The 12,940-nt window shown below is 49.3% G+C and overlaps 1 protein-coding gene across 5 annotated transcripts; it reads right to left on the reverse strand.

The window, feature by feature from the left end:
• Positions 1 to 1,706: 1,706 nt before the first annotated feature.
• On the reverse strand, positions 1,707 to 12,375 carry LOC101070346 (ankyrin repeat domain-containing protein SOWAHA). Of its 5 annotated transcripts, XR_003887890.1 has the most exons (16): positions 12,033 to 12,370; positions 10,251 to 10,312; positions 9,549 to 9,731; positions 8,942 to 9,049; positions 7,110 to 7,166; positions 6,739 to 6,840; positions 6,462 to 6,473; positions 6,185 to 6,187; positions 4,977 to 5,082; positions 4,827 to 4,829; positions 3,476 to 3,562; positions 3,384 to 3,386; positions 3,036 to 3,038; positions 2,877 to 2,949; positions 2,710 to 2,805; positions 2,374 to 2,420 (listed from the first exon to the last, which is right to left on the reverse strand). XR_003887890.1 is itself a non-coding variant. In XM_029833930.1 (12 exons), exons 1-12 carry the CDS (start codon positions 12,163 to 12,165, stop codon positions 2,248 to 2,250), a joined length of 1,101 nt encoding a protein of 366 aa, XP_029689790.1. In that variant the 5' UTR covers positions 12,166 to 12,363; the 3' UTR covers positions 1,707 to 2,247. The 5 variants fall into 5 exon arrangements, 2 of the variants coding, with proteins under 2 accessions (XP_029689790.1, XP_029689789.1); XR_003887888.1 differs by having other exon boundaries at positions 4,827 to 5,082; positions 12,033 to 12,372; XR_003887889.1 differs by lacking the exon at positions 2,374 to 2,420 and having other exon boundaries at positions 2,754 to 2,805; positions 3,271 to 3,386; positions 4,827 to 5,082; positions 12,033 to 12,374.
• Positions 12,376 to 12,940: the final 565 nt, after the last annotated feature.

Raw genomic sequence — 12,940 nt, forward strand, 5'->3', positions numbered from 1 at the left:
AGAGCGGCGGCCGATATGACAGCTGGTCAGGGTGGGTGGGTGCTGGCCCCCAGGAGCCCTCGGCCCAGTTTGCAGGAGCCCGGTCAGAGCCCGGTCAGAGCGGCCTCCCTGCGGTGTGCTGGCTGCTGCTCAGCAGCTTGTTAGTGGAAAGTGCTTCATACTTTTGATCAGAACCTTTCAACGTCCAGTTCTGGAGACGGACTTCATGAGTGAGGGATGGTGCCGATGTCTGTTTCCCACACTCGGGTTCGGTGTTTTCCAACCCGACGTGAGCGATACCTGCGTCAGGTTCCTGCCTTCATCAGGCCCTCCTCTTCGGCCTCACGGTGAGCAGCTAATGAGGTTATTGGGCATCTGTGACGTGACATCTACATTTTGGCCCATTTGTGAAACAATGGCGACAAGGAAGCCAGGGACATTGGGCCCTGTGTTTTCCGACTCAAAATAACAAAGCCACGCCGCCGCCGGCGGGAGGCTGTGCTCTCATGGAAATGAGCAACTGAACCAACAATGTGGAGCTAATCTCTACAGAGAGAGGAATCAGTTACACAGCAGTATGCTCCCCTCAATGCTTTTCATTAGAGTCAGCGTGCTATTGAATCAGCCTCTCCACCCCACCCCAACACACACACGCACACACACACAGCTCTGCGTGGAGCCACAGGCTCCGCTCATACATGCTCGGATACAAGGTAGCCCCCCGACAACAGAAGGGCAGAAATAAGTGGGCCAGAGGGAGGTATGGGGGTGTCAGGCCTCAAAGCACGGGATTAGAGTTAATGTGCCCTCCCTGGGATATAATCTCTTCAGAGGGGGACTTTGTTTGAGAGGCTTGAGGGCAGTAAGATAAGTATCTATTACAGAAACTCCCTCTTTCACCCCCCCTCTAAACATCCTCACTTCAAAAATGAAGCACAAAAACACTTGCCTCTGTTCCCCTCTGTGTCGTCTGATATCCAGGGAGCAAAAGCAAGTGTTGCCCTTTTCAGCTAATCAGGAATTAAGGTCTAAATCCATATGGAGTGTTAGCAGGACCCATATTTACTCCATCTGTGGCCCACAAAGTCGGGCAGTTAAAGTTAAGACCAGAGCCGGTTTAAAAAAGCACATCTGGAGGTTCTTGTGAAGGAAGGAAGGAGATGTATGTGAGCGGTCTGGGGGGTCACAGCTGGCCGCACCAGAGCCAGGTCTTTGACTTTTAGTGATGTTTAACTTTCTTCCAGGGAGATCTCCATTTCTAAACCCCTTTTTTCTTTCTTCTCCATCTGGAGTCTCACCTCTGGAGAGGGAAAATCACCCCGGATTATTGGGAAGTGACGCCCACGCCACTCAAGAGCCGCCCTGAAACGATCGTTTGTGATTCCATTGAATTTGAACTGCGTCATAACTGCGATATTTCAGAAGTAGAAAAAATTACATTTACTGGCTCCGCCCTTCACAGCTAAATAACGCGTCTAAATGTGCAACTTTATCCTCTAACACTAAAATCAACATTATATGAAGATCTGTGAGTGAATGTTTATGCAAAAACAGAAAAATGATGTTTCTTCGCGCTCAGGCAACTATTTTATCATTTTAAACCCACTGTAATGTGCTTTACTAATGATTTTCTATTTAATTACCTGCGTCTGTTTACCTGTAATATTCTGCATTTGGCTACAGGTGAAGGATTTTCTATGTTAATTCAACATAAAACGCAGAAATCGTTAAGTATGAATTTTAGTTTAATACCAAAATATCTTCATTGTATAAATACTGTGCAAAGAATTGAATGAAGGCAATTAAAGTTGGAAAAAGGGTAGAAAGAAAAGGCGTTTTTTGCGAAGGCAGCAGTAGATAAATGTAAAACGTGTAAAAGGGAAGCAGCCCTTTCATAGCAAACACTGGTCACTCTCCACGGGGCCCATTAACACGTGGTAAAGGAGGATAAATACATGAACCCAGCTGGAGAAGGTCAGACGACAGCAGCAGAAGGTTCCCAACGCTGGGAATGAAAACACTCTTGGGTTTAGCTCCAAACGTTGTGCAACAGGAAGGTTAAATTTAGCTCTTCCTTCATCACAGAGGCTCGTGCTGCGCTGAGCAAAGGTTAAACACCTGGTGGGCGCCACATAAATATGGGTGATGCAACACGTGCTTGGGTGGGTTTTAAGCAATGTTCTGGTGTCAGAAAGTGGGAGGAAACACACACACACACACACACACACACACAAGGCAGAACGGGCCTCTGCTGGGTGATGCTGCTCCTCAGCGGGAGAATTTCCGGGGCCTGAAGGCGGGAAGGACGAGCTGGGGCGGCGCCGTCCGCTCCTCCTCGATCGGGGCCAGCTCCTCTGCTGAGCCCCACTTCTTCTTGGAGTGAAACAGCGACGCCAACTTCCTGTTTCGGTTTCGGTCTCTCGCTTGAGTCACCTGAAAAGCTGATCGAGACCATTCTCATTTGAAAGAGCCAATGTGGACTTTCAGTTGTTTTTAACGACATTGACACTGAACGGAAATATGAATTCATCAAAAATCAGATGTTTATGTTGGGGCGACACATCGTTCCTGTTAGAACTGCTCGGCACCAACCCGGGGCAGAATTAAGGACGTTCTGACATCCATATTAAACTACAGTATGTGACGGCATGTATGTGATCCATAAGGGCGGCGGCACACAATATCAACGCTGCCAAAATGGGGCTAAAATCAGGAAGCAGAAGTCCTCACCCAGCTCGCCATAGTCCTCAGACCCCTCTGGCTCCTTCATCTTTAAGTAATGAAGGGCGAGATGGCCACTGTAGTCCCTCAGGTTTGCTTTAGCTCCTATAAAGAGGCACATTTAGAATCCCGTAACGAAGCATCGTCCCCCCCGACCCACGAGCGGTGGTTTTTACCGTAGGTTCCCACGAGCAGGTCTAGGATGTGCTGATGACCGTGCAGCGCTGCGATGTGTAGCGGAGTGTATCCCTGCAGAGGGAACCAAGAACACAAACACTCAAGATGTTCCGCTCTCATCAGAGGTGTAACGGGGCTGCAGAGGTGTTTGAACGTACCCCCTGAGGTTCCCCAGGCCCAGAGCCCACCAGCCAAACCAGCAAGAGACACAAGTACACAAATTAGCAAAGGTTATGGAAACACAAGGTAATGATAAAAACATAATTGTGGGTAATTCTCTGGAAATTGCATCGTTCTAGCGTCGTGGCACATAGAAGCACTGTTCTGGGAAACAATTAACGTGACATGACGTGATTTATTAGCGCGGCTCCACAACACTTTGTGCTGTCATACATTTGCACAGCTGGATCTCCACAGAGACGCTGTGGGAACGGTACGTTAAACAAGAAACCAGCAGCTGGTGCCGCCCGCTCAAATCCACCAACGGGCCGTCGCTGCGTACTCACGTGCTGCGGGGGACAAAAGGATAAATCAGGGAATGGGCCCAGACAGGGAAGAACCTGAAGATGATGATTCCAGGACAGACACACAAACCCACCGATTTGCTGTTGACGTCGGCGCCGGCGTCGGCCACCAGGGCGGCCATGTCCCTGCTGCCGTGCTTGGCCGCCCAGTGAAGAGCCGTCTGTGAGGAAGAGGCAAAGAAGAGTTCAGCAGAAAGTTTTTCCTTCGCCGACGTTCCGGACGTCTGTCAGGAGGAATCAGACATTCCCTCCAGGGTCTCACACAGAGCGGCCTGGACAGATGGGGAGATGGTTTCCTGCCATCTTACAGCCTAATTACAAAACAACACAGCACTGTGCCCACAGCTGGGGGTGGGGGGGGGCAGCCGCTTGTCACGGGGGGGAAGATTGATGATGTTAGTGTGACCCGCAGAGTGGAGACCCACCCAGGCATCAGCACACTTCTGTCAGCACGCATCAAAGAGGGGAACCAAGCCCTCGGAGACGCAGGGCCGCTCAAACGCCAACGCTGACGGGAAAATAACTGGCATGTGTACTGAAAATACACAAGCGCACGTCCCGGTCACCTGTAGGAGGACGTCTGTGATCTGGAACACGTAATTACGGGCTATCAACAGGTGCTGCGGTCAGCTGAGCAGGCAGCCGTTCACAGTTCCACCTTTGGACATGCTAACAGTTTCGCCGTCGCTTGCTAACCGTGCGAGCTGCTGTTAACTGGAGGGAACACGACCAGGCAAAACCTCACGATTGACATTAACTTAGAAGATTTTTACTTTAGCTTAACATGCTATTAGCCATTTAGCTCTAATTGTGGGGTGGTCTTGGAATAATTCTGCAAACACCTTCGTGTGTGTGTGTGTGTGTGGTTCAGTGGCTGTAATATACGTGTGTGTGGTTCAGTGGCTGTAATATACGTGGCAGAAATGTGAGTCCAGTGTGTTGACAATTGCTTTTTCGTGTTTGGAGGCTAATTGTAGCAGAACTCGTCCAGCAGCTGGTTGGAGAGACATTTCTGAGCAGAGCCAACGCAGTTCATGATGGATGCAGTCTGGCTGGAGTGTCTCCATCCCTTTTGTCTGCTGGCTGTCGTCCTCTAAGATGGATTGGCCAAAGGGCAGTTTGAGAGGCAGCTCTGCAGCTCTCCCAGTGTGCACGTGTGATGGACGAGGCTAAACAGGATGCAGAGTCTTCCCTTCCTACGTCTTTCGTTTCTGTCGCTGCCCACTAGGGTCCTGCCCCCCCACCGCCTCCACAGACCCACCTGTCCAATCATTCAGGGACGGCTCTATCGCCGCCGTGCGCTCCCCAGAGAGGGAAGTGGCGTCACATCAACAAGAAGACACAATGGCGAGTGTGGGCGACGCCTGATGCACAGACAGACAGAGAGAGAGACAGAGAGGAGTGATGGCCCGATGATGTACTTACAAACTGTGTGGTGGAGGAAGTCCGTCACAGCGGGATCACGGAAGCAGGAAGACAGGAAGAGGAGAGCAGTTAGATGAGATGATGAGGAAAAAGCCCAGTACCACTGGTTCAACTGGTACTGGTGGGCAAACATCGCCCACAGTGACTCACAGTCGAGGATGTTTAAACCACATTCAACAGACACCGACAAACTGCTCGTTTGTCCTTCGGTCCTGGAAATGTGGGATGTAACTGGACTGTAGGTGTTCCAGCAGCTCTAACGGAAAAATGCAAAAATGTCTCAAGGAAGGTTCCTTTAGACACTAGCAGAGAGCCGTAGGAGCCCATGTGGGGAAACCTCGGAGGCATATTGTTGTTTTTGAGTCCCGAAGTGTCCCGCGGCAGAACGTCGTTACTCTCCTAATCCCAACAAACATTTGGTCAGAGCAGGAAACACTTGATTCCTGTCGAGATGAAGAGTAATCCCCGCGGCCGTGGTCACACACGCCATTTAGCGCCTGGCGCTTGACACGCTAACATCCCGTACGTCAGGACGGGACTCTGACAAATGTAATAACTGTTACGTGTGAAGTCTCGGGTTCTCGTGGCTCTTGGGACTCGTGTTGTCCTGTACGTTATCTGCAGAAGGGTTAGGGTCGGGGAAAGGCTGAGGGCTAAAGACAACATCAAAGAGGCCTGGGGGGGACTTAACACCTTCACAGGGACACAACCGGCATTGTTCTACAATTAATCCCAGCCTGCTCTATTACTTTCAGATTATCTTTAAGTGGGTGAAGCCTTTGTGGAGCATTAAGACTCTCCTTAAGCTCTCCCCCATCTCCCCACACTTCAATGGCGTCCATGCTATCTTGTCCGGGTGGGGATGGCAGAGGCTTAGGGCAACTCTTAGAAGGTGGTCCGGCACGGCTGCAGGACAGTGTGAGAACTGTGACACAGGGGAGGGACAACAAACATGAGCTCAAATCTCTTAAGCGCACAGGGAGACAAATGAAAGGATTTGGGTTGTCAGGGGGGCAAAGGAGCTAAAAAGCTATCTTTCATAATCCTTTTGATAGCGGACCTTTGAAATGCACGATCTGGATGTTTTAACACCGAGTTCTCAGAAAATCTCCACAGAATGAGCTTGTGAAAGTTACACAAGCAAAACAGATCTGAGAGTTTGTGCATCACAGCTGAAAGATCAAGAAATGCAATGAAAGGTGATCAGTTTCTATCACATTAGCATGGCAGCGGCGGTGCGCTCACGCCCACCTCGTTCGGTCCGGACCTTTGAAACCGACTGTTTCAGCTAACGGAGGGAGGAGCCGAGGTTTTTGACTGGGGGCAGTAAATCATAAAAAATATAGAAGGACACTTACCCCCTGGGGAGCGTGGTGGTGCGTCAGGAAAAAAGAAGAGAGAGAAAAACCGTTCAGTCAGACCAAAGGCACAACAATCAAATAAGCTAGCGGTCACATGGAATGTTGGTAGAGAGGAGCTCCACAGGTTAAACATCCAATCATTTAAGTTGGTGAAAAATGCACCAGCGACGCTCTGAGATCTGAATCATCAGTCAAACTTGTAGAGACGTTTGTCTCGCTGAGATCAGCAGCATTTTTGAGGACATTTGAGGCACCAGCGTCGGGCGATACTCACTGATGTGAAGTCCTGGATTTGGTGCAGCAAAAAGACAAAACACAAGAACATAGATTAGTGGATCTGTGCATCACACCACACGAATGGGTTCAGCTCTCCTGGGAGGTGAATTTGTAATTGTGCGGTACAAAAGCAGCCTGGATGACTTTAGTGAGCAGCTGTTCTTTTGCCCTGGAAGACTTTTTGTGTTAGAAATCGCTGCAGATGATCACAAATGTGATCCAATGTAAATAAGTGGTATTATCCCTGGAGGGGGCAGGTCAGAGGGCGGGGCTACCTTCTTGTTGGCCAGCGAGGGGTCCTGTCTGAGCAGCTGCGAGAGGTCAGGGACTCGAGCTCCGGCGGCGGAGTAGATCCATTCCTTCTCTATAGGATCCAGCTAATAAAGAGAGAAGTGGGCGGAGCTCAGATGTGCACACAGAGGAGAAACCCACCCCGCTGTCCACATCCTGTCGCGGCCTCGCTTGATAGTGCTGAAGCTGCAAACGTCTAATCCGGTTCCTACAAACCACTGAGTCACGGACGCGTGAGAGCAGAGTTCTGTGATGAGTTCAGGAGCATCAGGAAAAGACGGCAGTAATGGCTACAGCTAACAGTAGGATGTAAAGGATGTAAAGATCCAGAAAGGTGGTCGTAGAAATCACTCACGGCGACAGCAGCAGAGCCCACGCTGCCCGTGCTCTCCTCATCCTGCTCCGACTCGGACTGAAAGACAGAACAGATGATTTTGAACTCACCGCTGACTTAAAAGGTCAGCGTGACACGAGGCGGCCTCGACCCCAGTGGAGTACCCGCTGGCTTCAGCACGCACGCCGGCCGGCGCTCTGATGTTTTCCAGCTGACCAGACGTGACCAAAGGGTGTCAGACAGTGAGCGAGGTAACGACCCGGCGAGGCCGAGGTGTCGCTTTCACACATGAGGGGTAATGAATAACAATCCAATTAACAATTAGCTAAAGAACAACAGACGTGTGCTTTTTTCTCTCTTCCGGAGAAACTTGTGACAGCTCGACGTGTCTCAGGTTGATTTATGTGTTCTTTTGAAGCAAAAGGTTCTCAGCTCAGGATGTTAGGAGGTTCCAGCCTCTCACGTGTGAAGTGTTCCTTTAGATCAGGAGCAGACAGCAGATTAACACTGCTTTAAAGTGCGGGGGGGGGGGGCAAAAGTGTGGAAAAGGTTCTGTCTGTTTAACAGAAATCTCCTTTTTCTTCTCTATTTCAGATCAATCATTGGAATTTTTGCCTTGATCACAAATCTTATGGGGAAAGAAACAAGTCCCCCTCTTTTAATTGTTCCTTTTTAGAATTTTAATGACTAACATTAAGACAACTCTTAATTTGAGCCTTAAAAATAAGTGTAAACCATCTTTACCTCCCTGAACTCAGAGTTTCTCCCACAAATGGACCAAATGTACTAAAGTTCTTCTGCGTAAAGCTCAGATCTTTTATCAAAACAGCTGAAAGGTCTTTCTAAGCTTCAGGTGTTCTGATTTGGAGCGGTGACGCTGCAGCGTTCAGCCGTGTCACTAATGCGTTAAGCAAACAGATTAAATCTGATTGATGAACATATTTCATCCGTGGATTGTTGAGGTCGTCACAGAAACCACCTTTGTTTCTGTGGGATGGATCTCAATCTCTTTAATGGACACAAATGATGATTATCTTTCTAATGAGTTCCAACATGTTGATGCTTAACATAATAACGGTGAGCTTCATTTAAATGCAGATTCTCCCCCTGCAGGTCCTCCTCCCACTCCAATTTAACATACTGAAGGCTACAAATCCAGGTAATTTATTTAGCACCACCTGCTGGGTGAAGCTAGAACCAGTGCAGAGAGGAAGATGATGCTTTTGCAGCAACAACATCCAGTGTAAAGAAAAATCTTTAATCAATTAATTGCACTGAATCAGAAACACAATTTTTCCAGCAATATCCTAAAAGGATGGTTATAAAGAATAGGAAAAAAATAGCTGAGGTGATGTGAATCAATCATGAGACTAAAATAATCTTGATTTTAACAACAACAAACAGATCTGAAATCTGGGGTTTTCTCAGCATCGTCATATCACCGTCGGTCAGCAGGGGGCGCTCTGCGGGGAAAGCTGCAGCCTTTTATCAGTGCCGTCGAGTCAAATCTGAACTGAATCAGGAGACGAAGCCCTTTAAAGCAGACGTGTCTCCTTTAGGGACGTCCACTGGCCGGTCCTGACTGGTTTATATGGTAAAGTTTATTCACACCACTTTGTGTCTTAATTGATTGAAATATGATTCAAAGCTGTAATAACTAAACTTTAGCCGCTGAAATCGAATCTCGTCCAGCTTTTTCCAAATTAGCACAAAAGGAATTCACCTTTGTTCGATGGTTTGATTACATTTGTGCCATTTAGCTCAGAAACACTAATTGAATCAAACCTCCCTTTTCTGCTCAGAAATGTGTTCCTATACTTTCTTAACTGGCGAAACGGTGTGAAAAAGGTCACCTTTGACCCCGAGTCTTTGTCCAGATCCTCCTCCCTGCTGCTCTGTGCTGTGTTTGGGACTGGGATGATGGGACACGACGGCTCGGTGTGCTGGACCTGCTGCAGAGCCTGCAGGGGAGCAGAGATGAGTCAGGTCCCACTGCTCGGACATGTGGCCACGTCGAGCATTAACAGGCAGCCGCAGGGCAAATAAAGCACAGGTGGCATAAAATCTCCTCATCTTCTGTGATTAAATACTGTTGTTGTTGCGGGAACAATATGTAAAAGTGCCTCTGTGGAGGATTAGTGTGTTTTAAAGCAGCTCCGAATGTTTTAAAGTGCTTCTATACATTCGCTTGCCCTTTAAGTAAAGCCATATAACCTTGCCTTTCTTCTGATAGCTGCCACCTCAGCTGCCCCCCTCCCCGCATCTGTGCTGCCCCCCTCCCCGCGTCTGTGCTGCCCAGCATTCTTCTGTAAATGTTTATGCCGCGTGACCTCCATGACCTCCACCAACAGAGACATCTTTGTGTAGGAAGAGAGGCCATAGCGGCGTTGATGGTGCTTTCACTGACTTTTGGATTTTCGAGCGTTGTCTCTGAGTCTACCGCGCGAACATAAAGGTCACCTCTGCGGCAGCGTGGGGTCGCCTGGACACGGCTTGCGTGTGCGTCGCGTCCCACGGCGCCGTGGCCGGGCTCCTGGCTGGACTCGCGTGTCTCTGACCGTCCACGTCTGCTCTGGGATGTCGGCCGACTCGCTCCTGTAGCATCTGTCTGTATTTCTTCTTCAGCACAAGATATTTCTCACCCTGCAGCAAACAGGCAGGCAGCAGTGGTGTGGGTCAGAACCTGAGCTGCTCTAAATGGGTCTCATTTGATTCTTCAGCGCTGCGCCACAGCTCTGCTGCTCTCATGGCTCAGTAGGAAAGTGTCCATTATTATTGATCTGGCTACATTTAGCGTATATAACGTATATCGGGTGATAAGATTACCCGTTACACATTCAGTGCTCAGCACTTCTGAGTTTTGATCACTAGAGGGACAAAAAGACTTTAAAGACGCCCCTAGTGGTCGGAGGATAAAACAACACAAACTGGACCACAAATATTCATCAATGGATCCGAATGAATAGTCGTAGAATCAATTAAAATCCCAAACAAAGATCCAGATATTATTTAGCCAGTAAAGCTAAATGTCATATCTCCTTGTTTAATAATGGCTGTTTATGTAAAGCATGGCTCTTTAATGGCATTACGAGATTATGTAGTAAAAATGTAAAACTGGGAGAACAAAAAAGAGCAGGAACTCTCAGAAAGTCTTTTACTTACATTTTCTGACTTCACCACAGCGATCCGGTCGATGATGAGCTTGAATTCTTCTCTGTACTTGGCTGCAGAGACAATATTTACTCTTCAGGCTCTCATTTTAAACAAATTCCTCAGGTTATTTTATGGACGAGGCTTGATGGTGGCCCAGCGTGAAGCCTGACAGACCAGTCCAGATGCTTCTCTTTAATACCAACTTCTCCCCTGAATAATAAACAACCAACATGGTGAGGGGGGGCACAGAGACCCCCCCCCACACACACACACACACCACCCAGGCAGCAACCTGAGTCTTTTAATAGCTACAGAAAATCTTTGACTGTGGGATCCAAACAAAGAGGCGCTGACGGAGGTCAGCAGATAAAGATCTCTGATTTGTTGACACCAGGAGCAGGTTTTCACACACGTGTCGTCTTTGTCATTAAAGGGCTGCGCTGGTCGTCAGGACAACACATTTTTCCAGCCTTAGGTATTTCATTCAGGCCTGTAGGTGTTGGTGGGCACATAGCTCAGGACAATTGAAGAGTTTCCTCTTTCCATGAGGTGGAAGGAAAGAACATATGTAGTGAGAGCTCACAACAGGAAGTCGCAGGGAAGCAGGCGCTCACGTTTGGGAATTCCTCAGAATTCCACAGCAACCTACTGGTTATTTATTAGCCCAAAATGACTCCCTCCCATGCAAAACACCCCCGCTCTTCCCACATGCCCCAGTTTGCTGATCTGATGAGAACCAGCCCATTAATAGAGGTCCAGATCCAGTCATGCATGTTGGCTGGCTGATTAAATTGCTATCATCACAATTAAAGGCCTCGAAAACCTGCAGCCACATGTTAGCTGGGACTTTAAATGGGTGAGAAGCAATTTCTAATTGGACATCTGTGTCAGATGGCAGCGCTCTAAACCTCTGTCAACAACCGGAGCATCTGGACGGCGCATGTTAGCAAGGTCACTCCGTGTAATCATTGGGCGGCGTTTCAATATGTTTGTGTTTAGGGCTAAAGGTCAAGTTGGTGTCCAGTGGACAGACGGTGAATCACAATCTTCTGACCACTGAGAGATAGAATCTCTCCGCTGTGACGTCTTATTTAAATGACTCTACTTCCTTTCAGAATATTTCTGTTTTACTGGCGGCTCATGACTCAAGAGTGACCGCGCTCTCACCGCTACCATCATCTGTAGGTCAGATTTCGCGTTAACTTGATTCAGTTTTTAACCGTTTCAGCACAAGCTGGCAGCTTTTGGAGTGGATGTTTGCCACATTCCTGGAGGAAGTGACTCCGTGGTCTCGTTAAAGCGTCAGCCTGCAGACAGAAGTCTGGGACCACCTAGGCCAGCCCGGCAGAACCCGTCTAAATAAAGATGGGAGGCATTCTGGCTGCTGTGGTTCATAGAATGATTATATAAGCGTCTGCAGAGGGAGGAGAGGAAAGCCTCGCTGCGCCGGTCTGCGCACAGACCGTCTGAACGCGCGGCCACGGGGCCTCCACGTGACACACGACGGGCTGCGGCGGCTCCTCTGATCACCGATCAGACGGCTCTTACTGGCGCGAGGCCGGAAGTGACACAATCCTGCTGGAACTGCAGCTATTCGGGTCTTTAATGCAGACCAGATGTCTGAGGCAGAACAGGCGAGGACAAAAGCAGCACCAGGGGACACAAACCCCACCTTCCCCAACCGCCTCCACCTAAAAAGAGCGGTTTTTAACAGAAACTGCAGCGCGCGACCTCATCGCCGTTTGCGCGCCGCTTTTTTTCCCGATCGCTGATCGATGATCGATCACCTACCTCGTAGCTGCGGGTCAGAGTGGCCAATAAAAGGCTTGAAGGTCTTCAGCAGATCTGCGTTTCGGACCCTGCCGGAGCCTCCTCCGCTGGAGCAGAAGTATTCCAGCAGCGCCTCCTCACTCACATCACTCATGGCGCAGATCCGCGGCCCCAAACGGCCCCAAACGGCCCCAACTCCTCCGGACACCGAAGAACCGCGTCTGCCGGGGGGGAGGGGGGGTTCACCACTGCTCCATAACGCAGTCGCCGGGATAATTAGTTGTGTAGTTCATGTGTAAACTTCACTCCACCCAGAGGAGCAGAGCGCCGCTGCGCCGCGTCCTGTTAACCCTTTAGAGCCCAGCGCGCAGCAGCATCCTGCCTCCAGCCCGGGCACCGCGCACACGCACACGCACAGTGCCACTGGGCATTTGAACGTTTTCCAACCAAACATGGCCGATATCAGCTCTTGCGTTGGGGTAAAGGACACGTTCAGACCCGGAGAAAGCAGGTTTCTATTGAACGGATGATTATTATTATTATCTGAAGGAAACGACGTTAACGACCATCCCATCATACCGGCACGATGGTCCTCTGATTTACACAGAATCACTAAATAAGAACCAAATCATTATTATTCTCTCGTTGTCCGAGTCGTGACGTTCAACAGGCCGTTTCCCAACACTGATGAGGCTCCATCGGCCTTGGCACAAGATTCCTGTTTGCATCTGATGAAAAGATGTTTCTGGAAACTTCTGCCTGCAATTGAATGTTGGGATGTTGCTGCGTGCCACCGACCCCAGTAGATCCACCGACCCCAGTAGATCCACCGACCCCAGTAGATCCATCGGCCCCAGTAGATCCACTGACCCCAGTAGATCCATCTACCCCAATAGATCCATCGGCCCCAGTAGATCCACCGATCCCAG

Source organism: Takifugu rubripes, chromosome 3 (genome assembly GCF_901000725.2).
Source record: "Takifugu rubripes chromosome 3, fTakRub1.2, whole genome shotgun sequence".
Lineage (NCBI taxonomy): Eukaryota > Metazoa > Chordata > Actinopteri > Tetraodontiformes > Tetraodontidae > Takifugu > Takifugu rubripes.

What these genes read in the sequence shown, in the direction of transcription:
- LOC101070346 (XM_029833930.1), bottom strand. Translation starts at nt 12,165, where the DNA reads ATGAGTGATGTGAGTGAGGAGGCGCTGCTGGAATACTTCTGCTCCAGC. An exon ending in CTCTGACCCGCAGCTACGAG is followed by an intron (nt 10,313 to 12,032) that starts GTAGGTGATCGA and finishes TTGTCTCTGCAG; the next exon opens with CCAAGTACAGAGAAGAATTC. An exon ending in CCTGCTCGTGGGAACCTACG is followed by an intron (nt 2,806 to 2,876) that starts GTAAAAACCACC and finishes GCCTCTTTATAG; the next exon opens with GAGCTAAAGCAAACCTGAGG.